The sequence below is a fragment of the Dichotomopilus funicola genome (assembly GCF_033296635.1).
Source record: "Dichotomopilus funicola strain CBS 141.50 unplaced genomic scaffold C8A04scaffold_36, whole genome shotgun sequence".
NCBI lineage: Eukaryota > Fungi > Ascomycota > Sordariomycetes > Sordariales > Chaetomiaceae > Dichotomopilus > Dichotomopilus funicola.
Window position 1 is genome coordinate 1 of NW_026944057.1, and position 24,801 is coordinate 24,801.

Genomic DNA, 24,801 nt, shown 5'->3' on the forward strand with positions numbered 1-24,801 from the left:
AGCAGTACGACAGCCTCTTTGACCTGGCCGTTGGCCTGGTAGGCTCCTGCAAGCGCGTGCTGCGAGGCAAGCCGGTTGGGGTGGTCTTCGGCGAGGACTTGCTTATGAATAGCAACGACCTGCTCGAGCAGTACGACAGCCTCTTTGACCTGGCCGTTGGCCTGGTAGGCTCCTGCGAGCGCGTGCTGCGAGGCAAGCCGGTTGGGGTGGTCTTCGGCGAGGACTTGCTTACGAATAGCAACGACCTGCTCGAGCAGTACGACAGCCTCTTTGACCTGGCCGTTGGCCTGGTAGGCTCCTGCAAGCGCGTGCTGCGAGGCGAGCCGGGAGGGGTGGTCTTCGGCAAAATGACGATTCCTCCATTGGCAAGCCTCTTCCAAACTCTTAATAGCTTCCTTGATCCGTCCATCCATTCTCAAACACCGTCCCATCCAGAACAACAAATCGGACTTCTCCTCTATATCAAGCTCTTTGCTATACTGTAATACCCTGAAAGCATGCGGAAGGTACTCTCTCCAAACGTTGCGATTCGTGTAATCGTCAGATGGGAAAACTGCTGCAAGATGTCGAGTCGCCTTTTCATCCGTCGTTGCCGTCAGGCCTTCTCGCTGAACCCAGATTCGCGTTGCCAAGTGCACCAGACTATGCATATCGAAGACCCTACTATCCCCACGCCTGGTCAGGAAGGCGTATCCACACAGTGTGCCAACCGCATGCACCATCTGCTCTTCTAACTCAAAGCGCGGCAGGATCGACTGCGGAATTTCCTTCGGTTCGATGCACGATAGGAACGCTAGTAGGTCGGCCGCGGCGCCGTCGGATTTGCGAATCTGGTCGAAAGACACAAGCCATGTTGCCGCTACAGCGTTCTGTGAGCCCCTGTACCGAGTGCCATCGTAGAACTCTCGGCTCATTAAACTAGCCGCCTCCCGGTCCGCCCCTCGTAGTAGTCTCAGATACTCTGCAATTGGCACTCGGATCGTGTTCAGGTACGCCGCCGCCTGTGTGATCGCCAATGGAAGGTAGCTGAGCTCCTTTAGCAGTTCGGCCGCCCCTGTTTTACTGCCCCCAATCAGCAGCTTCTCCAGGTAGTCCGCCGCCTCCAGCGGGTCCATCGCGTGCAGCTCGATCACATCGCTGCCGGTAGCCGACACGGCTACTTCTCGAGATCGTGTCGTGAACAGGGTGATGCCGTCGTCGCTTTCCGGAAGGTACTCGCTGATGCCGCCTGGCATATCTGCAGATCCAAAGAGAACATCTCCGTCGTCCGCGTTGTCCACTACGAGAAGCCACGGCCCGGCTGCCCCGGAGCTTAGGTACCGCCGCAGAGACTCTTTGACATCATCGTCCTTGCTGCCACTCTGGATAGGGAGCTCCCTAGCCATCGTGGTGAAGGCTTGTTCAAAGGTCGCCTTGCTCAACGCCGGTACCCAGAAGATGGAGAACTCGGGCCGGTTTTTCTTTGTCCAGTATGCCAACTGCAGGGCGATCTGGGTCTTACCGATACCGCCTAGGCCGACAATGGCGGCTTTCCGCCACTCCTTGCGCACGAACAGCATCTCTTTGAGGGTGTCGAGCATCTTGTCCCGTCCGACGAAGCGCCGGTTCTCAGGGAGCGGAATATAGTGGCAAGGCCGGGCGGTACGATCTATAGCAGGTTCAGCAGTTGCTAGCAGTTATAATAGAGCTCTCCTATACTAACTCGTCAATGCCCTGTCCATCCCGCCTCCCGTTTCTACTACACTGGCCTCAACTCCAGACGCCATCGCCGGCATTTCCTGGAGCCCGGTTCCATTTCCATCAAGCACCATACGACGTATGAACTGCTGAAGTACGCCGACGATGGCCCGGTACTGTGGATCTATCCTATCACCACATCTGGCCATCTGTATATGGTTTGCGTCAATACTCTCGACAGTCTCGAGGGAGCGCGGCAGATCGAGCCTCGAGGAGAAATCGTCTACAACCTGCCGTGAAATTTACGATTAGGACTCGACAGGACGTTTAAGATGTGCTGGCAACGTACCTTGCTGTGTATGCCCTTCACGCCCGATATTCCCCGTGCCTCCTGGAACGAGTGGATCTGAATTCGGGACTTGTCCGCAATAGTCTTAAACTCCTCATGGATGTTGTCCAAGACCTCGCTGTTCACCTCTAGCGCCTTGACGATCTTCTTGTTCGAGTCTTGCAGTGCTAGAAGAGCGAGATTCGACGCGATGTCGCCCCATCCTGTATACGTACTTCCTCGATGAGGCGTGCCAAGGAAGATGACTAGTTTCGTTCGCGCGCGACACGTATACGATCGGCGTATCCCCTGTTACTCAACATAAGCATCTGGTATTGTATTAAGCAGTCCAGACGTACATCTTTGACGATAACGCCGCCGAGGCTGTGCGCCACGAATATAATTGGGTCCTGTTATCATCAGCTCGAGCCTCCTACCCAGTCATTGAAGCGTAGGCACCTGGTTTCCGATCTCCCGCTCGACGCGCACTGCAAAGTCTTGGCCGTGCTGCGACACGCTGTTCTTGTTGTTCGCCTCGAAGAGCCCGCCGATTGCGTCTGCATTATAACCATATGTCCATACTCTCGCCTCGGGAATGTCCTGTGTAAGATATTCATCGGGCCAGAACAGCTTGTTGGGGCGCTCTTCGCTCGTTACATTGTCGGCAATTGGGGTCGTGGTCGAAGTCGACGCTGAGGACGATGGCTTGGACTTTAAGAGGGCCGCCAAGATGTCTCGTTTGCGTGGCGTCGCCGTTCCCGCGTCCTTATTGCCCCTGTTCACTCCGCCCCTGTCCCGGCTGTCCTCCCATGTGTGTTGTGGATGCCCTCGCAAGCCGTGCACAAAGATGATGCTGCTATACGTCAGTCACGGCTACTCGCATCGGCATCGATCGCATACTTGACTCGGAAAGGTCCGTCCCTAGCGCCCTGACTACCAGAAAGCTCTGTGAAGCCGATCCGGTGCACGGACATGTCTACTAGACGTTTGGTGTGGAGCCGAGTCGGTTGTTTGAGCGTGAAACGAGGGACCGATGTTCCCATGCGGATGCGGGGTTAGAAGCTAAGAGCCTCCGCCGCTTGAGCCGCAAAGCCGTTTTATTTTTAGCCTTCCTCTCCAGCCACATCGCCACCACATTCTCTGCGCCATCTTGATTGGCTTCGAACCTCCAAAAAGTGATTGACGTTTTCATCATCAGCAGGCCATGAATCGCACTCCAAAGAATCTGTCGTTTAGCCAAGACAATGCTAGCTTGCCTTTCGATTTGGCCGAATTAGCTGGTTAAAAAACGCGATCGATGTTCGAAGCGAGTGCCTTTTCACCGTATGCTCTCAGCAGTGCCCGTTTGACGTTGCTTGCGGGGTTAGCGCTGTTGGGTGAGGTTGCAGGGGGCCCACAGCTGCTAGTCATTTTCCGACCGCCAAATATGGGTCCTCAATTAATGATGCTGTTGGCAACGAGCAACACATCGGATAAGGAAAAGGTTATTTTCCGGGGGCCGATTCAGTTTAGACAAGCTCTAAAATTAGCGAACTCAAGACCAATATAGAAGCCCATAGAATTCCGTAGAAAGCCAGAGAAACTCCGCGAGGCAGCCATATGAACGCCTTTGTCGCCAGCGGTAAGAGAGGCGGCAATGTGGCAACGATCTTGCCTCGACGGTTTTCGATTCAGAAGGCATTTGTCATGGAGAACTTGGATTTTGAGTGGCCGGACGGGCTCCGAGAGACTTTTGGAAGGTCAGCTTCCAGGCCTGACTTGAAGCCCTTTTGAAAGACGATCAGAAATTTCCGGGCGATAAATACACGTGCGAAGAAACGACCATCTATATATCCATTGAGAAAAGCCGTCAGCACGATCTAAAGAAACGCATCAAATACATAGAGATCGATTGGAAGATGGTAGACAGTCATATAGAAAGCCTTAGTAGCTTGTTTAGTAAGAGGAGGAAGATAACCTTCAGTATAGAGTTCATCTTTAAGGAAGTCACAAGTGACTCTACAATAGTAAAGGTGAAGAAAATGAAGTAGAGCGCAACTAGCAGTCGTTTCTTGGCAGGACGAGGGGCAGTGCACGGACCGCATGACCTCATCGAAGTATCAGGACCCTTCTTTTCTCCCTCCTACAACAGCTTCTCATAGGAAGTATAGACAACATGGCCGGCCGGCTCGACAGCATGGCCCGAGCCAGGATACCAGCGAACCTCCCGGATTTAGTGAGCAAGGCCTTCCACAGCGCGCGAGACACCGGCGACGTGCACTTCTTCCCGACGCAGGTGACGCTGGTTAACGTCAACTCCCTACCGGTAAGCTTTGGGACGCGGAAACCGTTCTTACGTCCCATGCCTAATATACTCCCTTGACAGTTCCAACTCCGCTTCTCTCCCTCCCTCGCCAACAAACCACGCAACCCGCAACCTGTACGCACCCCAGGACAGCCAAAAGAACCCAACGATGCGAGCAACCCCCCAAAGAAACCCTTCTTCGACCCCTTCGACAACCCCCAGTCCCCAATGCTAATCACCGCCATACCCCCCTCACACAACCTCGTCCTAAACAAATTCGCCATCGTCCCCGAGCACTTCATCCTCGCCACACAAGCCTACAGGGAACAAACCGATTTGCTGGAACGGGCCGATTTGGAAGTGGCATACGGTTGTATCGAGGCTTATCACGAGCACAAACAGGCCACAACCACCCAAGAGGGCGGAGATAAGGACAAAGGCAGCGAATTATTCGTCTTCTACAACTCGGGCGCGGAGTCCGGCTCAAGCCAGCCACATCGTCACTTGCAATTGCTGCCGGTTGAGAGGATGCGGGAGGGGTTGGAAGGGAAGGATTACCGCGCGTGGGATGTGCTAGCGGCGTCGCTGCTGGATGAGGATGTTCGGAAACAAGTCCCGTTTGCGACGTTTGCGGAGCGGATCGGGCCAGGGACGGATTTGTGGGGGGTGTATTTGCGGTTGTATCAGGAAGCGTGTCACGCTGTTTTGGGGGACAGCGCCAAGTCTGGGGTCGTGGAAATGAGCGGGCCTGCTAAGATCCAGTACAACCTCGCGATGACGCGGGACGTGATGGTCGTCGCGCCGCGGGTCGCTGAGAGCAGGGCCGTGTCGCGGGTTTCAGCGGATGGGCGGAGAGAAGAGGTTGGGCGGCTGGCGCTGAATGGGACTGTGCTGGCGGGCACGGCGTTGGTGAAGACGCAGGAGGAGTGGGATGCGTTGAGGGCGAAGCCGGAGCAGCTGAAGAGGGTGTTGCAGGGGATAGGGGTTGCTTTGTAGGTCGAGGTGGGCAAACTATGGTTCTCGAGTTGACTACCTACCTGCCTTGGTTCGTTCTCAGGATACCAATTCCCACTGTGTTGTTGCGGCCTGGCCTGCGCAAGTGGACCCGTCAAGCCACATTACACTCCTTCCTTCCCAGAGTATATATACAACATCCAACGACCTCCTGACCCCCCAGCAACACCCACAACTGGTTGCGTAGCGCAGTTGGCTGGCGGGGGGCGGCCCAGGGGCTGCCTCACCCTGCGACAACCGATCGAGAGGCTCCAGTTCAATCCGGAGAAAAACCGACCGCGGTTTTCGTAACCAAGCACCCTTCTTCAGCCGGTGGAGAGGGTCGGCTGGTGAGCTTTTTGGTCCCCATTTCTTGAGCAACCTTTTTGCTGGGTTTAGATTTATCTTGCAATGCATACTTTCAATATTACATGCTATCTGTACAATCCTTATTCCGACATGTTTCCAACTAATTATACTATTACCCTTCCCCCGAATAATTTTGCGCACTAACGTTCATCCAGATCCCAGAAAGAAAACAACGACAGCCAACCCAACCCAACACCAACCAACCTCAATAACCCAAGAACCCCTCCTCTCCCTCAAACTCCTCATACCCATTCTCCTCATCACCCTCACCCCCAAGCCCCGGAGAAGCAGTAGAAAACGACGAAGCACTTGAAGACGGAGAAGGCGAAGTGTGATCAAAAAAAGGCCGACGCACACTCTTCCCCAACGCCGTCTGCTCTCTCACCAATTCGTCCCATCGTTTCCGGCAGGTCGAGTTGCCGAAGTGGTAGGAAGCGCCGTGCGCGACCATGTGCTCGGCGACTTTTTTCCAGGGGATTTTGGAGGATTGGGTGGGGGGGGCTCCTGTTCCTGTTGCGGGGGAGTGCGAGGTGTAGGAGGGCTGGTGGTGGTATGTGGAGTAAGGGTTGTGGTGGTGAGAGGGGGAAGGGGTGTAGACGTCGGGGGGGCAGGATAGGGCGCGGACGGCGGCGTCTAGGAGGCGGAGCTGGTTGGGTTGGGTTAGTCTACGAGGGTTTATGATTGCGTTGGTGTTGATGTGAGGAGTCAGGGGTAATTATGAGGCACACCATAGGACTAGGGTTAGGGTTTGGCTAGGGGTATGTATGTACCCCCGAGAAAAGCACTTACATCCTTCTCAGACCACTCCGGCTTCCGCACCCTCGCCTCGCGACTCTTAGTCAACGTCCGATACCGTCCCCTTAGCGTCGACTCTGCCTCGGTGAACCCCCCCATCCGTCGGATCTCTTTGTATGTCAGACCTGCCTGCTTCTGTTTAACGAGGAAGTCGTCTTTGGATGCTCGATCAGGCAACTCCATTGGCTCGCGGGACTTTGGGGGGCCTCGGCCTAGGGTGGAGGATGAGGTTGTTGAGGTGGAGGTGGAGCTCGCATGATGGGGGAGAGTTAAGGTTGGTGCGGAGGGGGTAGTTTGACTCTGGCCCGAACCTAAGGTCGTGGTCGTGGTCCGACGCGACTGAGGGCGAAGACGCGTTAGTTTGCTGTTGTGAGAAGAGGACGACGTGGTTGTCTGCGTCCTGGGCTCGGCTTGGGCCTGGGTCAGCTCGGCGGAGCGTTGACGCCGGGTCATTTCGTTGGCCGGTAGTAACGGGCGGTGGGCTGTGGTGGTGCGGTCGGGGAGCGTCTTGCGGGGTCTTTTAGCCGCTGGTTCCGCGGTAGCATTGGTTGACTCAGGTGTTTGGTTGTGAGCAACCTCGACTGCGGCCGTCGCCGTGGCTGTGGATGAGGCGGCAGGCGTACCAGTGGCCAACGGCGTGTTGGCATCCAGGGTAAACCGCGCGTGCATCGACTCACACGACGTCGACGGCGTCGGGGTCTGGCGAATTCGTAGCATCCGAGGCGAGACAGTATCCTTGTCGCCCGCGTGGTCTACCCAGCTGCTGCTGGTGACATCAGACCCGGACAGCTCCATGCCCTGCGGGTCATCATACCTGGCATGACCATCCGGCGATGCATCGGTGCCCCAGACTCCCGAACCCGTCTCCTCATCGAGAACCATCCCGTCGAGCACACGTGAAGGGGTGTACTCCCGTTTCAGGTCAGGGTTAGGGTTGGTGTCCTTGGTGTTGTTCGCCATCGACGGCAGTGAAAGGCCTTGGAGTCCATGGTTGGCCGAGTTGAAGACATTCTGCGGGATGGCGCTGGTGTGGACGTTGACGGAGTAGCCGTAGTAGAGTTCCGCGGGGTTGACGAGACCGTGGTTCGCGTGGTGCTCCCAGGCTTGGTGCTGTGTGTGCGTGCCCGCTGCAAACGGGAGCGAAGTCCAATACGACGGGCCCGCTGACACATCTGTACCCGTGGATGACGGGTAGCGCGAGACGGAGGAACCGGAGGTGCCTGAGGAGCGGGATGAGTGTGAGGACCGGTTGGTGTTGTTGTTATTGTTGTTGTTGGTATTTGTCAGGGGTTGGTCATCGGTCGACTATGCCGCGAATTTCGTTGTTAGTCATAATGCTTTTCAATTGTGAAGTGCCAGAAGGAAATTTCACTAAAAGGCTGTACATACCATAGAAGTTCCAGGGTTCTGTGTTTCATAATACCCATCGTAAACCTGCATGCCATGCTCGGGCAGCCCTTGTCCGGCAGTCTGAGAGTGAGACCAGCCGGCCTTCAGAGACATGGGGTTGAAAGAAGCCATCTTGTCCAGCTGCTCCTGTTGGATCTGGTCCTGGTGGTGGCGGAGAAAGAGTGACGTGTTGACGTGACGATTCAGATGATTCAAGTGATTCAGTTGGAGGAGCCACGGGGCCACAAAGTCGGCTGCTGCAAAGCTGAAGACATTGTCCCGAAGTGAGACCATGTCCACCACCGGGGGCTTGTCGGGACTGATAAACATCTGGGTTGGGCCGCGAGCTTGTGGGGTCTACCCAGACTCTACGTCAGACCAGTCTCGTTTCTATTGACCCCTCAAGCGCCGCGCAAAACCTCACTTCCGCTGCCTCTCTACCTGCTTGTCCGAGGGTTTTCGGATGTGTCCTCCACCGCTGGCTGCTCTATAGAGCTCACCGCCGCTTGTTGATGACCCAATATGATGCTCGGGCAGAGGTAAAGCACCACTTGATGGTAGTGAGGCCGGAAGTCGTGAGGGGAAGCTTCGGGCCGCAGCGTTAGGCGGTCAGAGGGGATAGGTTCTGGTTCTGGTTCGTGTGTATGCAGGCCGGTGTGGCTTCCCGAAAGGAACGCCTGGAGACTCGCTGGCTGCCGTGTGTAGAGAACGAGCGGTGGGACGGGAGTGAAAGGATCGTAGCGTCACAGAGGTAAGAGCTCGCGAAAAGAATTACACTGGCGCTGTTGAGATAAAGCTGCAATGTGAATCAGACGAGATCAGAAAGAATGTTTCGGGTAGGCTGGTGGCTGTCGAGTCCTCGGGATGGTATGAAAGAATGACGGCGAGGACAAAGAGGAAACAAAACGGGGGAAAGACACGGCAACTTGGCCGAATATCAACAAGACATCAAGTCGGCCTCCAATGTGACCATGGATGAAGCCCCTGTCCACAAAGTGGCAACAGGTTGTCCTCGGCATGCCAGGGCTGCTACGAGGGTTACACCTCACTGCTCTAACTAGGTAGGATCTTGCCCCACGGTAGATCATCTGCGCTGCTCTGTCAGTTTTCCCAACCCTCCGCGCCGTCTAAGCTGTGGGCGTCTTTCTCGATACGGACAGCAGATGACCAAAAGCGGAACAGCGCTCAAGGATATCTGCTGCACGGGGCCAGTTCCGAGCTTCCACGCCCTGGATAACCCCCTTCGTCTCTTCCTGCGACCCGTCTGCAAACCGTCGGGCCGCATCTCAATGCTCGCTTTTCTGTGGCCTCGCCGTTCCTGTCAGGTCATGTTGTGTACCCTCTGCAACTGGGGGCAGGGCAGTATGACTATGCGGAAAGATGAGTGTAAACGCAACCTTCCCGCGGTAGCCGACTGACAGCAGACTGCAGCATTTCCGCTCTCAGTCGGACATCCCCTTGCAGCCAGGGTCGTAGTGCCGAGTTAGGGTTCATACACTTGAGGTCTCAATGCTTGAAGCGTCATGAGGCAGAGGTTGTAGCGGGTACGTACAGATCAACCCCGGGAACTGTCTCGGCAGTCACCACAAAACCCGTCTGTGTGGGTGGCCAATGATTTTGAAGTCGGACTGGGCTAGTTGGCCAGGCAAGAAAGCATGCATCTGCAAGGCCGGCGCACCAATGCACCAATGCAAGGGCGATTGGCCGTTCGTTGGACCCAGTCAGATTTTGTTGTCTTCTCTTTTTTTTCTTGCGCTCTGCCCCGCTACGTTTCTGCAGTCAGAGCAAGGCGGGGCAATGAGGGGGGGTCAAAGAAAAAATCAACAAGGGGCGGTATGCAATGCAAACGTCACGGCGTTCGGTCCAAATCTTCGAGATCTGATCGAAGTCGGCGATCTCCCCATCTCATAAATGTCCAGATGATATCGCAGGAAAGAAAGCAACAATCGAGGGGAAAATACCACCAAACCAACAACCGCATCTTTCTTGGCAGTTTAGTTAAAAACTCAAAAAAACGATCGGGCGACTAACGGCGGTGATTGGGGCCCCGGCGGTGTGGGATGATGCTTTTCTGCAGGAAGTCTGCGGTGGCCACTCATAAGCCGGCCGCCGCTACTGCATGAGCACCCTAGCTACATACATGTACATACATGTGCCTACCGTAGTCCATTGAAGGTTATGTACCTACTATACTGTGCCTACATACCCACCGACATACAACCTGCCGGCCGCAGTACCTAGCCAGCCAGCGGATCTCGAAATGCAGGATACCTGCGAACGTCAGAATGCTATCATTATTCCTGCTGCTGCTGGGGTGCTGGGAACTCGGCAGCGAGAACAAACAGTGAGGAATCACATTCACCATCCGTTCCCATAAGGAACTAGCGGCAAAGGAGGAAAAGATGCAAGACGGCAGCTCCGGCCCGTCCAGGACCTTTTTGCCACATTCCTGCTTTAGGAGCTTCTTGCATATGGGTCCCGCCGGATGGATTCGTTCGTTCGTTCGTTTCAGTCTACCGTAAAACAGGAAGAACTCCTCCGGTCGTGTAAGCACCTTACTTCTATCATTTTGCATTCTCCACGGCACCAACCTCTGCGGATCGTCCCCGGCTGGGATCCCGGCGGACGGGAATCGCGGGAGTCCACATACTCAAACGGTGAGAGTATGACCATGGATGGGTTCCAAAGGTCGGTGGCGTGCGGTGACTCAGATTGGGTGGACAGCCATTTGGGGGATGAATGGGGGTCAAGCGCACGAGGTGGTGTGAAGACGGGGTTGTTGTAAATCATGTTCGCTACGATGGCCATCATTTTGGGTAACAAGAGGTGGATATAGCACTTCACTCCTCTGTCTGTGGCCGTGTCTATGTCGTAACACCAGTAGTTCACACATTTGGGCCTCTCAGAACGGGTAACTCGTGTTGGGCAGACTGATCGTTTGCAAACGGGAAGGGATTGGGTGGCCAGCTCGTGACTAGTTGATCAACTCGCCTTTCTTCTGGTTTCTCGGAGTAGACTCATGGCTGTAGGCCTCATCCACGCCAGGTTGTTTGCGCCGCGGGATGTGTTCCGAAGCCGAGGAGAGAGAGTTTGGAGCACACCACATGAGCAAGGCAGATTGGTCTCGACGAACTATGGCCAGGGAGCTAAACATCAATGGACGCCAGAAGTTGCGAATCGAATTCCTTAGAAGAGAGGTTGTATCGTTCCGAGCCGCTGGAATTTGAGTGTTCAATCCCCGGCTGTTGTTTGGATTCAGCGGCTGCTGGGCAGTTCTCGGACTCACCGCCCTGGTCAAGTGCCCTTGCGCCGTTTGTCGGTGGCAACTCACCTGAAAATCATCGGCTCGTTGATGGTGGGTCGTCTCTCCTGGAGAGGCGGACGTTAGAACAAACGCATGATACTTGGGCTGGGCTGGGCTAATTATCAAACGGAAGACTCGTGGCAACATTAGAATCATGTCGTCAGATTGTTCGGAGATCTCAAAGCACCCAAGTTTGCTCTTTTGACGCTTTGTATTCGAGGAGGGTTTCTGGTTAACTTTGAGCCGACGTTGGTTATGACGTGACTTCAGTTAGTCCCGCGCATCAAAGACTCTGTGAAACGCCCAGCGCAACCGCAATGAACCCATTTTCTCTATGTTGAGCAAGTAGCTCTGGTTTATTTTACGAAGTACAATCTAACTAATCAAAATGGTGGCTTGGAGAACCCCTTACTCGGAGTTTGTTTACCGACTTTGCCCCCTTTCCTTTGACAACATGCACTTGGTTCTATCTCTTCCAATTTGTAAGCTCACAATCTGATCTTTATTTCCATACCAAAAGCTTTTATGAGAAGAGTCACTCCGAGATACTTGCCACCATATTCCGTCGGCTAATTGCCTATTTCGGGTTGTCACCCTTGGCTTCACCATCCCAAGGAACAGCCTGGTTCAAATCGGCCCATTTTTTCTCCGCCGCACTTCCAACTAACATTCCATCAAGATCAGCGCCCGATCATCTACCCATCATAACAAACACACCTTATAACGAAGGCCGTAACTTACAAGGCGGCGGCGGCAGCCCATTAATAGCCCACAGCCCCCTCGGCGTCTCATCGACATGCACCTCCCAATCATACCCCTTCTCCTTGATATGCGGTTGCAGCGCGCCATTAATTCGGTCCATCATCCGCTGCGAGCGGGTGGCATCCTCGCGGATGTGCACGGCGATGTGTTCCGCAACTAGTCGGATGAAGGGTTTGGCTTCGGTTGGGTTTTTACCGCCGACGAATGTGTTGGTTAGGGGGAGGGGGATGAAGTTGACGACGACGTAGAAGGCGGGAAGGCCACCGGCGGTGTAGAGAGCTGTGATGTCGGCTGCGAGTTGTTGTTTGGATTCGGGGGTGGTGAAGGTGGAGGGGGGGTGGTAGATGGACCAGAGAGGCATGGTGGCTTTGGTGTGGGTGGGCTTTTGGGGATTGGTGTGGGGTTTGAGGAGGATTGTAGAGAGTTGGAGTATGTGAATTAGGGTGTCTGGAGATGCTGTTTTATGGTTAGCTCTTACTGTACAGAACCCAAGGGGTGGTTCCACAGTTTACCGGGACACGTTTCTTGAATAGTAATCAAGAAAGTCTGGGGATATTTTCAGGAGGCAATGATTCCAAGCACATGGAATGATTAGTTATCATAGCTAGGTGTCGCTTAAATAACCTCCCCACATGACACTTTAAGCAGGGAAGGGACGTAATCAAGTACAGGATCATTGGAGAGAGTCGGGCTTGTGAAGGTGTTCCACTTCCGAGTTCGGATGAAAGACTAATGGTCCCGACAACAAATGACTCTTGAATAACACAGGAAAAACGGGGATTGACCGCTACCTAACCTCGGTGTATTACGCTAGCCGGCATATCTCTCACCACATTGTGCAAACGAGGTTGAGCCGAAGAAATCGCAAGGCAGATGTTGAGATGGTCAACAACGCAAAAAAACAACCCGATGCTTCACTGGCTAAGAATTAATTGATCACCACAACCAGCTGCGGCCTAGTTTGTGGAACTGACCATTAAAAATCTAATCATGATTTCAAAGCACCAACGTAATTAGCCGTTTAGGTTCACGTTGTAAGCAACCCGTCGCTGAATCGTTCTGGTCATCCATGATCTTGTTCATTTTAGATGGACATCACCGAACCTGAGGGAGTCGAAAACCACAGGCACATCATGTCTGGGGCACGTTGGTGTGGAACATGCTTTATTGAGTTCATTACCCGTGCCATGAGATGGTTGACAATAATGCTTGGGTTACTGTTACCAGCACCACCAGGTGCCATCTGAGTAGAAAAGCGAGTTGCTCGAATGTTATGTTGTCCGGTGGTGTTGCCATAGGTAAACAATATTGCATAATGATGTTCGACAACGCCGGCAAGGTTGCAGTGGTCGACTTCACGCCGAATTCCTTTGCAGATCTCCGTAAAAGACAAAATGACTTGAAATAACCAAGTAACCAAGAAAGAAATAACAGGAGGGAAAGGAACATAGAGGTAGGAAGAAGAACCCCAAAAATACCAAAAAAAAAAAAAAAAAAGCTCACCCCGAGCGTTATCCCCATCCGGAAGGATAACGGTCGGTGGTTACGAAAATCTTTCCGGTGAAGGATTTTCCTCCGTTGGCCCAGGGAATCGAACCCGGGGCCACTTCGATTTACGACGGTAGTGGCGTGACCCTCCTCCCAATGCCGCTGCGCTAAACAGGTGTTTGGCGTTAATTGGGAGGAGATGGTGATTGAACGAGGGCGGAAGGGGGTTATATAGAGGTGGGAGGGAAGGTGCATGGAGTTGGGCGCCTGGGAGTATCTGTCGGTCTCAGTGTATGGCAACTGAACCCTAACCCTAACATAACAATCGGAGAAAACGCCAAGACAAATCTTCATTCCATGGATTCATCAGTTTCACAGCTCATGATCTTCCACTTGTTCACCGGTTGCCCCCTTGACACCGGACACCAAACAACGATCGCGAAAGCTGGTCGCTCGGACGGAGAGGAACGACTCTGCGAAGGAAAGAAAATAGAAAGGAGGAAAAAGGGTAGTTCCAGAACAGGTCCAGGTGCAGAAGCGGCCTAATTCACGTGATCTACTGCCGAAAGCAGCATGACCTCGCGTCAGCTCTTGGCGGCTCGTGGTTCACCTCGCAGCCTCATGGATCTCAACCCGTCAACCTTCCTTAAAGTTCCCGATAACGTTCTCCCGTCATCACCCGAGTCTACAGCAGTTCTCAACCCGAAATCACATCATGGACTTCCTCCGCCAAGCCCTCCGCGGCAAACTCTCCTTCCACCGCGGCCATGCCCACAACGAACAAAACCACGACGACAACGAAGACCAACAAAACCAACCTTATTCCCGTCCCCACGCCCTCGACACTCTCCCCAGCCTCCCGTTCCCCCGTCGCCCTTTAACCCCCTTCCCCCCAAACCACAACCCCTCTCCCGTCATACCTCTAGACACACCCGACCATATTAATAAACCCAAACCCAACACCTTCCCCTTCCTCCTCCTCCCCCCCGAACTCCGCAACACAATCTACCGCCTCGTCCTCACCCACCCCCGCGCGCACCCTTCCGACCACGGCCGCGAAATCCACATCGACATGGCTTACTCCGCCGCCGAAACCTCCACGCCTCATTCCACGGCGGGTGCCCGGCTGCATGGTAACCGCAGATGGATCTGGCGTGCTTCGTCGTGTCATCGACATCCGGATTATCCGGAGCTGGTGGATCGGTGCGCTATTGGGGGTGGGGGGCCCAGGGCGTGTGCGTTGTTTATTGGGGGACGAGGGCAGGGCGGGGATGGTATGGATGGAGATGGGAGTGGGAATGGGTTGGGCGGTACGTGTGGAGTGGGAAAGGAGGTGTTGGGGTTGATGATGAGTTGTCGCACGGTGTATCGGGAGGTGGTGGATATCGTGTACGCGGAGAATACGTTTCATATTGGGACGGGCGCGTTGGTGCTGTACACGGAGAAGTTGCTTGTTCGGGAACGGGCCGCGGCGGTGAGGAGTTTGGTTGTTCGGCTGACGCTGAAGACGGTGTGGGACTATGCAGATGAGCATTTGGGGATTGATCTGGGGTTGTTGGCTTATGAGAAGTTGATAGGTAGGATACCGGATGGGTTTCCAGGGCTGAGGAGACTAGTGGTGTGCGTCGAGGGGAAGTTGGAAAGGGGGTCAGTGGTGTTGCGAGGGTCGTATGTCACGAGGGCAGAGCTGGATCCGGAGACTACCCGGGACTACTTACTAGGGTCCATGGACGGGGTGGTGAAGCGATACGGGGTTCAGTTGGGAGAATGTGTGCTGATGATGGGAGAGGACGGGTTTGACCGGGTTATGGGCGGCGAGAGGGAAAAAGCGGAAAAGGTTGAGTCGGAGGGAGATACGATTCAATTCTGGAGTCCGGTCAGCGTGACTGATGGGAAAGACAGCGTTCAACAAGGGTACTGGGTAAGGCGGGTGTCGACCAACACCCAGTGGGAAGCAACACCCGAGTTGGACATGCATTTACTAGAGCAGTCATAAGTCACGATGGACGGGAACGGTGAGTAATGCTGGTATCATCACAAAGTCTGGACTCTTGCGTTTCAACATGATGACAGCTCCTACACTATTCGCTAACTGTCACATTTGAGCTACGGAACGCAGCACAACACAACAGAACAAAGAATCCTCAGTCCATAACAACAGCGGCCCACAACACTACACCAACACGGTTACCGTTGCACCATCTACACCGTCGGGGTGAGCTGGCCGGGAATGGCATCGAGCCCTAAGGTCACATGGTCAGCTTGGGGCACAAATCCCCTCCAAGGGCCGCTAAGCACTTACACGTATCCGTGCCAATATCCTCCTTCGCCTGTTGCTCCTTGGTGCACGCAATGGCCTGGGCATCCGTCTGGCGCTGCAACGGCGCACACCTATCACCCGAGCACTTTCCGTCCATAGCCTTCTGCAGCGCGTCGCCCTTCCAGCCAAAGACATAGTCACCATGGATACCATAGCCCGTGTTATCACCATGGCTCCAGTAGAACGGCTGACTACCATCCGCCGGCCAGTCGGCCTTGTTGTTGAACTGCCGCGTGTCATACATGATCTCGTACATCACCTGCGGGATCTTGACGGGGTGGGTGGACGGGCACGCGCCGCCGCTCTCGAAAGTGCCCGACGCCGGGTACGTAACGTGGCTCTTGTGGTCCGGGGTATCGGTGTTTTTGCCGTCCCAGCAGGAGGGGAAGGTGACGGTCACACGCCAGCCGCCGCCGCAGGTGCCCTTGGGGAAGGCTTTGGTGTCGGAGCCCGTGCAGGGCGCGCCGCCGAAGGGGTTCTGCTGGAGGTTTTCCTCGCAGCGGAAGCAGAGGCCGGAGGGTACGCGGGAGGCGTCCCGGTTGCTGGGGTCGCCGACTAGCATGCGGAAGCCCTGTGTTGAGTCATCAGCATGAGGTATCAATGGATGTTGTGTCAGTGGAAACTTACCGGCTTGAAGGCAGTGACAGTGGCACTGGCCTGGTATCCTCGGATACTACACCACGTCAGTTAGTTTTGACGCACGCATAGGGTTATACTGTTAGCAGGCCATCACGTACTAGTACACCGTCATACCCGCCTGGACACCAAGCCCGAGGTTGGTCATCTGCGGCACGCGCTTGTAGCTACCATTCCGCGCCTTGTAGTACACATTGGCGGTCCAATAGTTGGAAAAGTCCTCCGAGTACGTGCAGCTGGTGCAGGTCGACAACGACGGCAGGTCGTGGTCCTCGGGAGACATCGACACGTTCAACGAGTTGCCGCCGATGAGTTGATGCACGTGCGGCGAGGGCAGGCTGCCCGGGTTGACGAGGGGGTCGATGCGGTCGATGGTCAGCTGGGAGCACCCGAACCGCATGAGTTCTTGGGCCATAGCCAGCTGGGCCGCGGCCACGGCGGTGACGGCCGCCTTTAGGAGCATGTTGTGGACTGATATCAAGCGATGATATGAGGCAAGAAGTTCAGTTGCAGCGGGTTCACAGTGATAGACAGCTCAGTGCCGGAAAAGGAGACAAGAAATCGAAGAACCCAGATGATCAGAAACAACCTTGCACGCGGTCCTACTTATACACACCACAACCCACCAGCAACAGCAAGCTTTACTCGCTGCTCAATCTCCCCGTCGATCCTCAAACCCCTGCAATTCCCACATCCCATCCAACAAACGAACGACCACTGCCGAGCCACAAACCCGAACGCACCACCAAGCCAAGATCCTCCCCCCATCACCCAAACCCCAATAACAACCCACAACGAAGAGAAACTCACCACCCCACGGCCCAAAACTGCCGAGAAACACGAATTAATATACGCCCCCTTCCACGCCTGCCAACTCTGGGGCATGTCAGTGGGGCCTCCAAGTGCCGTCATTCGATGGCAGGTCCGCAACGGGAGAATACCCGTTAACAAACCCGATTGGGCCAGTCGGGGGGTAGGCTTTGGGATGGATGGGGTTCCGTGTTTGGATAATTGCGGTGCGACCCAATGATGGGCCATTCGGAGTTTTTTTGGGTTCTTGTCTTGGTCGCGGAAAGAGGGGCGATGGATGTCTGGCGTCGGGCCTTTTTTTCTGGTTCTCATGTTTTTTGGGCTGGGTGGTGGCAGGGGGTGATAACTGGATTAGGCACGGCATAGCAACATTGGAGACGATGGATGCGGTCATATGAGACACTGACCTGGCCCATGAAGAGTACAGGGGGGCAGGTTAGAGATATTAATACCACGGCTTCGCCGAAAATGAACGATGCGGACTGATACCCGGCAGTTCATCCCAAAAGCGTTCGCTGATATCTCTCGCCCCTGCCTCATTTCGACTCCCACGGCAGTATCAAGAACAGTCCACCACGGCGTTCGCCACCAACCAGATTGTCATAGGTATCATCGATACCACCAACTCGCAAATGCTTCCATCTCGGAAAGACCTCCAGCCGAAAATAGAACCCCTCCACGCTCTTATCCCTTCTGGTGATCATGATCCGCGAGCCGATCCCGACACAACGCTACGTGTCAGTCAGGCTCCATTCCCGTCGATGATTCCCATCCTGGGTGTCCACGGCTCGGATTTCGGCACTGGGCAGCGTTTCATGTTTCGTCCCAGGAAAAGGTCAAGTAGCATTCTTGGGGGTTTTTCTTCCGGCGTCACTAGCCAACGCGACCGTAGGTACTCTCATTCTCGAGAGAAGTCCAGTCAGATAGTCGACAAGCCACACACCAAGCTCATTATTTTACCCTCATCCTTAAACTTCCATCATCCTTCTCAGGTAACTGCTCCCTCTTCTTCCAGCCCACCACCGGCATACCCACCTTACAAGACGCGAGTGACCCCCAAGCCACTAATTACTCTTTCCTCTATGCTTGTCCCCATCAATCCACCGCTCATACTTCTTATAATCCTCATTCACCAACTCCTCCTTTCCCGTCCCCATATCCCGCGGCTCATACCTTCTCACTTCCTCCCCAACCATGTAATCTCGTCCCGCCTCCCATATATACCATGATCCGGCTAGCATGATGCCTAGCGCGATAGTTGACATCCTATGTTATCATGTATCAATATTAGCGGCAGTCCCGGTTTCTTTATTTCTCCTGGCGGGGATTGTTCATTGTGGAAGTTGCTAGATACAGAAACGAAACGTACGAACTGGGTCCCCAAATAGACACTGGCCGCGCGACAAAATTGGTATTGGTCTTGTTGACCCTCTGTTGTTGTCCTGCACGTGTGAGGATCAGGGGTCGACTGGTTCGACCCAGGACGAAGGTGATGGAGCGAGAGGGGACGGTGGTTGGGCCGGTGTGTTGGACGGCGCGGTGGCCTGGACGGAGATGGGGAAGGAGGCGTAGCATTGTTTATGTGCTTGTGTAGGTATTTTGTTGTATTATTGCTGTAATTATTGATGTTGATGTCTGCGGATGTATGATGGGGGTGACAATGCTGCGTCCGGCTGCGGTTGACGCCGTCGTTGACATCATCAGGGGCCATGAGCTGCCAGAGGTCATAGCGGTCGTCTGAACTCAACCGTAACTCCCTAACTACCTCGGTACTTAAGTAACCCGCCTGATATATCCTTGTAACCTCCATAAATGGCACATCCAGTGTGACAGAAAAAGACCCGTACTCCTCATCTAGAAGTATCCTTACCCAATAGAAACACGATACCTACCTATATCCACCCGCCCAATGTACTCCCGCCCAATGCACTCTAATGTAAATCATCTATCCTTCGGAATATGCACCAGCTTGGTAATGGTTGTCCCATCCTCCAAAACATCAGTCACTTCATCGAGCCGGTACCCGCCCCACCGAGGCAAAAAGATGGTCAATACTGCCCAGTACAACACGCCAAACAAAAGCCTATCACCATGTCAGTGATCCCACCCGCAACACATACTAAGGGTTAGGGTTAGTGGAGACTTACACGGAAATGCCCACCAGCGCATAGCTGACCCTTGCCAGATGCGACCCCCAGTCCTCATTGTCCAGCGGAATGAAAGGTGCGAGAATCAAGGAGGTGGACAAAAACAAGCCAAACCAAGCAGCCAGTATGAAGGCCTTGTAGGGGCGGTGCAGGTCCGGGCGGGTCCACCGCAGTCGGATGAGGCCGAGGGAAATGAAGAAGGTAAAGAACTGTCCGGGGTAGCCCTCTACTTCGAGAATGAAGGAGTAAATGTTCTTGAATGGGATGGCGATGACAATGACAGAGGGGATGTAATGCAGGATGACGCCACCGAGGGGTGATCCAAACGGCCGGGAGGAGGAAAGAAATTCGCCAAAGGGAAGAAGGCCCTGGCGCGCGATCTCTTGGTTAACGCGTGCCTAACCAAAATGTCAGTTTTCGCCAAGAAACTCAAATATTTATGATGGTGGTTGTATTGGAGGCGCCGGGACTTACCAAAGCAAAGGTCACAACCATCACGCTCCCAGCCGCCGATACCGCCACGGCCAAAGGGAGAAATAACTTCCCGAACGACTGCCCAAATACCCGCTCAAAAAACAAGGCGGCCACCAGCTCACCGCTCTTCTTGATCTCATCCAGTGGCAGTACTAAGAAGTATGCCACGTTGACGAGAAGATAGAGCAAACACGTCGTCACCAAAGCCGTAGGCGCAGCCGACCGAAGTGTCCTCACAGGATCCCGAACCTCGTTCATCACGTTGTTGACGCTTGTCAGTCCGGAATAGCTGTAGAACACTTTGAACAGCGCTGGGCTGATGACGCCCCAGTTCCAAACGGAACCCTCCCAGATCCCATCCCACGCTCCAGGAACAACAACAGTCGGGCCGGTAGCAGACGCGGTGTCCAACCCGAACAACCCCGTCCCGGTCTCATCCCCCGAGCCCCCAGACCGAACATACCTCGACACCACAACCACCCCGGCTGACACCGTCGTAAACACCACCAACCCAATCTTGACCCACCCCAACACATTCTGCACCAAAATCCCCGTCTTCATAAACCCCGCATGCAGCACCGTGATCCCCGTCATCAACGCCACCGCCAACACCCGCACCAACACCGGGTTCTCCCCGGGAGACCAACCCAGCGCAAACAACACATACTCCCCAAACACAATACAATTACTCGCCGTAAACCCCATCACCACCGCATGCACGGCCACCAGCGTCGACGCAAAAAACCGCGGCCACCGGTACGTAAACTCCAAGTACACCTTCTGCCCGCCGCTGCGCGGCAACATGCAGCCGTACTCCAGCGCGACCATCAACCCAGCCCAGCTGATCACCGCGCCGGCAACCCATAGCAGCAGGCTCAGCCCGATACTACCGACGGAACTGACGATGGCCCCTGGTGTGGCAAAGATGCCGCTACCGATGACGCGGGAGATGATGAGGATGTAGGCGCTGCTCCAGCCGAGGTTGCGGCCGAGCACGGCGGTTTCGGGGAGGGTATCGTCTTCAACGGTGCGTGGGGCAAGGAGGGGCGCGGCGGTTTCGGAGGAGGAGGAAGAGTTGGAGGAGCGGTGGTGGAGGGGCTTTTTGGTACTAGAGGAGGTTGAGGAGGAGGATGGGCTGGACCGATGGACTTCTTGGTGTTCGCGGGGTCCGGGGTTGGTGTTGTAAAGGAGTGGTGTTTCGACGTCGGGTTCGGACATGATGGGCGGTGGTTGACGGCGAAAGAAGTCGCCTAATTATTACTAGTTAACGACGCTTGCCTTTGGAGTAATATGTCAATAAATCATCAACTTGGCCGACAAGAAACCAGACGGTGATGCGCAACGACAGAATTTGAAAGAGGCAACGCCAAGTGCCAGCACGACTAGATAAGAACAATAATTCCAACTTCTCTGGAAGGAGGGATCACGGATCATCCGGAAGGCGCGAAGGTGTCCCATTTGTCAGACGTCATGGCGTTTGCGTCTGTCCAGCACTCTCTGAAACGAGAAAGAGCGCCTGAACGCCCAATCTACGCGTGTTGCACGTGGCGTATCTAAGACGCGAGATTGCGTGCTTAAGACCAGCAACACAACGGCTGGCTTGCGCCACACACACATGGTCCGCACCAGGAAACCACGGGTCTTAGTTTTCGGATGGCTGCACAAAGTCGACCTTCCTGTTGTGGAATTATCATTGCCGTTGGAGTCGTCGCTTGCCCCCACAATGCTCACAACATAGTTTCTAGAAGTAATTCGCGGCAACAAGTGGGGTCACTGTACTTACGGCTTGCTGCTACGTATGTATCTACATACTCGTACAGTGTTATCATATATTAATACAATCACCTCCCACAAAAAAACATGGGCAACTAATAACTACCTGAACCTTAAGCTCGACACCAGACTCGCTTCCACTTTGCCCAGCCTGGAATTCCAAGAACTTAACCTAATTCATAATTGCCATTCGCGACTCCCCCGATAAGGAATGGCGCCCTCAGGGGGATCACCTCCCCATTGCCTTAGCTTTACGCCTTTATGCAAAGCACACTGAACATCAGTGAAAATTCATACAAAGCGTCGCATAAAGGTGTCGGTTCCTCAACTTCCCCGGCGTCGGTATCCCATTCCTCCCACCATTTCAGTGGGTCCTTGCCCAGCGCGGACGTGCCGTCGCGGGACGTAAATTTACAAGTCACCGTGGGATGCTGTTTCGGGTGTGGTTGATCTACCTGGTAACTGTACACTGAGCCACCGTGGAAAACGTCCCAAACCCAATAAGGGGTCTTTCGGTCCAGGTGCATGTCGAGGCTGTCAGCGTCCGAGGAAGGGGAAACGGGGCGAGGCGGCGGCTCAGACGCAGGCGCCCAGGGCTTGACTATCTCGTGAGGCAACGTGGACAACCTTGGTTTATCGTTTTGGAGCTCGAATCGCAGGTTCTCCTCGCAGTTGCTATGACAAGCTGTGCAAATCCCATCGTCCTCGCCATAGGACTCGTGACATTGACGACAACTGCCAATGTCACCCCTCCTTGCTCTCTTTGCCGTGGCGTCCAAGAATAAGGGACAAGGGCGATCGTGATCGTCTCCGTTAATGTAGCAGACAAGAGCATATGGGCAAACTTCGGTCGGGTTTTCGGAGTGAACAATCGATATAGTACGCAAGCCGAACTGTTGTGGCTAGTCCTCAGCGCTTTGATGACCCGGGCGCAGAGAGTGACCTCGTCGAAAGCAAGATGCTGCAACGAATTGGCGTGGAACTCGAGGAGTCGGGTGAGGTCGGCGCGATCCATTTTTACCGCAGTTAGGGCCAGGGATCGCAAGAACGAGACATTCGGCGGGTTACCAAGACATTGTGCCAAAAGGATCTCCACGACGGCCTCCCTGAATGGGACGATTATCCCATGGTCCAAACACAGCTGTAAATGTCGAAGAGTGGGGGCAGCGTGAGAATGCGCCTCCTCGAAATGCCGCATATGCTTTGTCGCACCGCCGATTCGAGTAAAGCAAAGCTCAATCGATTCCAAGTGCGTAAAGGCTGATGGAGAAAATGTGCGAAAAGCGCTGAAGCCCGGAAATTCGTCGGCCCATCGCAGGCGGGTGACAGTCGACCCAACTCGGTCCATCGCGGGAAAAAGAAATGAAAAAAGACCATCATTGGTTTGGATGCGGCCAGTCTATCCATCCTCCTTCCCGTTAACCCACTCCTGGAACCGCTGGAACATTCTCGCCTCCACCGGGTATTCCGACTCTGGGTCATTGATAACCCGTGTTGTGTTCATAGGCCCCGAAACGAATGTATGTAGGTTCGGGAGGAGGTCGATGGCGGCCTCGAAATTATCCTTGAACGCGGCAACAGCCTGGTGTCGTTCTTTTTCCAAGTCCTCAAAATGATTCGCGTCCTCGATCACGTCACCGAAACGTGGTCTCGGCGGCGCATTTCGCATCCAAAATGCGGCTTCAGCCTCGCCCCGTAGGTATGTCGAGACACGCGTAACAAGCTCTTCGTCGCCGTCGCATTCGATGATGTTGCATGAGCTAGGCAGGCAAAGGGGTGCCGAAGTGCGGTCGAACAACTCGGTATCCCAAGAAATCTCCTGCCACTCTACCTCATGGACGTGAAAAGCTAACCGAGGAATCTGACAAATCGACAAAAAACTCTCCCGATCCCGGTTCAGCTTAGATATGCGAATGCGGTAGAAGAGTCGACTCGAGGCGGGACCGAGAAGCGCTCGGCAGGACAGTCGAAGGGCGGCGACATCCTCTTGATCGAGTTCCTCATCCCATACGATCTGGCGAAGGGTCTCAAAGGGGAGCGCAGTAAGCCTTGGTCGATGAGATTCGATAGGGACTGATACTTGGCGGGGTCCTTCGGCGAGCACCTCCATGTTGTTGTGTCGGAGGAGTTTGTCGTTGCCGATGACTGTGGATGTGTTGCGAGGCTTGATGATTGGGGCAACCAGTGGGCAGGGAATGGGCTTTAAATATGCAGCACCAAAACATCTCCTCAAGAGAGAAACTTGCCCTGTACAACCATGTTGATCAAGTCCGTGGTCCAGGAACTTGTCACTGCTCCAGGCAGCATTGGGCATTGACCACCTCTTACCGACATGGATAGGTGGTTCAGTGTTCAAGCAGGGACTTCCCCACCAAGAAAAACCTCAAGTTCCAGGGAAGGATGATGTCCCAAAATCTATGATAATAGTTGGGCTAGCCCACGACCTAGACACACCAAAGCTGATCACGCGTTCGCAAAGTTAGGTTTTATTGTAACGTCCAATCGCCGCCAATATTCCGTCTCTTAATTATAAAGAGATATACTTCACGAGATATGCCAATAAGCTGTCTAACTCTGTCGGAATATCAGCCCAACCGGCAATGTCCAAATCGTTCCCCATCTCCTTTGCATGCCCCTTGTGAGTTATTATCGAACTCTTGGACCTGGAAGAACTTTCAGTCACTCCTTAATTATTTATTTCTACCTTCATCGACGTTGTCCAAAGCGTGTGGATGTCTACCACCTCCCCTGTTCGACCGTCTCGGCAATCTCTCAGCTGCGAAACCACATTCCTCTACTAATTAGCCCTCAGGGGCTGCTTCATCGGGACGATGTAAGGTTGTTGTTAGAAACAAGCACGAGACATAATTAAATGGAACTGATTGTTCCATATACAAGGACGTCTGGCAGCGTGAAGTGATCTACAAGCGGTGCGGAAATTCTGGAGGTCGTTGGATTGCGCGGACAAACGTGAGAACCCTAGATATTGGAAGGTTAAATTATCACCAGATCATTCTGCGAGAGGGGCAAACATAAAAGAGTGTCATCACAGCCGATCGGAAATTTGGAGTCATGTTCACGACAATTGTATTTGTATTTCACTCTGTTAAATCTGCTGAGCTACCAAATTTCAGATTTCCTCTTTTCCTATATTCATTTCACCCACTTTGCACCTCAATTAGCCATCGTGGAGACAAGATCTACTCTTTAATTCGCGAGCTAAGCCTGATCACATTATCACACAGCTGATGA

At 54.1% G+C, this 24,801-nt stretch overlaps 8 protein-coding genes across 8 annotated transcripts; 2 read left to right on the forward strand and 6 right to left on the reverse strand.

Annotated features, from left to right (window-relative positions):
* Nucleotides 1–8: 8 nt before the first annotated feature.
* Nucleotides 9–2,979, reverse strand: C8A04DRAFT_29123 (putative kinesin light chain; the record flags this gene model as incomplete). Its single annotated transcript, XM_062780887.1, has 6 exons — nucleotides 9–1,648; nucleotides 1,703–1,967; nucleotides 2,027–2,314; nucleotides 2,365–2,415; nucleotides 2,465–2,858; nucleotides 2,906–2,979. Coding segments are annotated over 6 exons (2,712 nt in total), but the record flags the coding sequence as incomplete, so codon positions are not given.
* Nucleotides 2,980–4,181: 1,202 nt separating this feature from the next.
* Nucleotides 4,182–5,285, forward strand: C8A04DRAFT_37666 (histidine triad-like protein; the record flags this gene model as incomplete). The annotated part of the gene is made up of 2 exons (XM_062783964.1): nucleotides 4,182–4,310; nucleotides 4,371–5,285. The coding sequence occupies 2 exons, from the start codon at nucleotides 4,182–4,184 to the stop codon at nucleotides 5,283–5,285; spliced, it is 1,044 nt and encodes a 347-aa protein (XP_062636479.1).
* Nucleotides 5,286–5,856: 571 nt separating this feature from the next.
* On the reverse strand, nucleotides 5,857–8,165 carry C8A04DRAFT_29125 (uncharacterized protein; the record flags this gene model as incomplete). Its single annotated transcript, XM_062780888.1, has 3 exons — nucleotides 5,857–6,297; nucleotides 6,441–7,751; nucleotides 7,836–8,165. The coding sequence occupies 3 exons, from the start codon at nucleotides 8,163–8,165 to the stop codon at nucleotides 5,857–5,859; spliced, it is 2,082 nt and encodes a 693-aa protein (XP_062636480.1).
* Nucleotides 8,166–11,716: 3,551 nt separating this feature from the next.
* C8A04DRAFT_29126 (putative oxalocrotonate tautomerase) lies at nucleotides 11,717–12,262 on the reverse strand (the record flags this gene model as incomplete). The annotated part of the gene is made up of 2 exons (XM_062780889.1): nucleotides 11,717–11,802; nucleotides 11,881–12,262. The coding sequence occupies 2 exons, from the start codon at nucleotides 12,260–12,262 to the stop codon at nucleotides 11,717–11,719; spliced, it is 468 nt and encodes a 155-aa protein (XP_062636481.1).
* Nucleotides 12,263–14,104: 1,842 nt separating this feature from the next.
* On the forward strand, nucleotides 14,105–15,385 carry C8A04DRAFT_12616 (uncharacterized protein; the record flags this gene model as incomplete). The annotated part of the gene is made up of 2 exons (XM_062777397.1): nucleotides 14,105–14,628; nucleotides 14,683–15,385. The coding sequence occupies 2 exons, from the start codon at nucleotides 14,105–14,107 to the stop codon at nucleotides 15,383–15,385; spliced, it is 1,227 nt and encodes a 408-aa protein (XP_062636482.1).
* Nucleotides 15,386–15,591: 206 nt separating this feature from the next.
* On the reverse strand, nucleotides 15,592–16,808 carry C8A04DRAFT_37669 (uncharacterized protein; the record flags this gene model as incomplete). The annotated part of the gene is made up of 4 exons (XM_062783965.1): nucleotides 15,592–15,632; nucleotides 15,692–16,280; nucleotides 16,337–16,382; nucleotides 16,447–16,808. 4 exons carry the CDS (start codon nucleotides 16,806–16,808, stop codon nucleotides 15,592–15,594), a joined length of 1,038 nt encoding a protein of 345 aa, XP_062636483.1.
* A 2,288-nt stretch (nucleotides 16,809–19,096) lies between these two features.
* On the reverse strand, nucleotides 19,097–20,994 carry C8A04DRAFT_37670 (amino acid permease-domain-containing protein; the record flags this gene model as incomplete). Its single annotated transcript, XM_062783966.1, has 3 exons — nucleotides 19,097–19,238; nucleotides 19,303–19,700; nucleotides 19,777–20,994. The coding sequence occupies 3 exons, from the start codon at nucleotides 20,992–20,994 to the stop codon at nucleotides 19,097–19,099; spliced, it is 1,758 nt and encodes a 585-aa protein (XP_062636484.1).
* A 1,954-nt stretch (nucleotides 20,995–22,948) lies between these two features.
* On the reverse strand, nucleotides 22,949–23,659 carry C8A04DRAFT_29130 (uncharacterized protein; the record flags this gene model as incomplete). The annotated part of the gene is made up of 1 exon (XM_062780890.1): nucleotides 22,949–23,659. One exon carries the CDS (start codon nucleotides 23,657–23,659, stop codon nucleotides 22,949–22,951), a length of 711 nt encoding a protein of 236 aa, XP_062636485.1.
* Nucleotides 23,660–24,801: the final 1,142 nt, after the last annotated feature.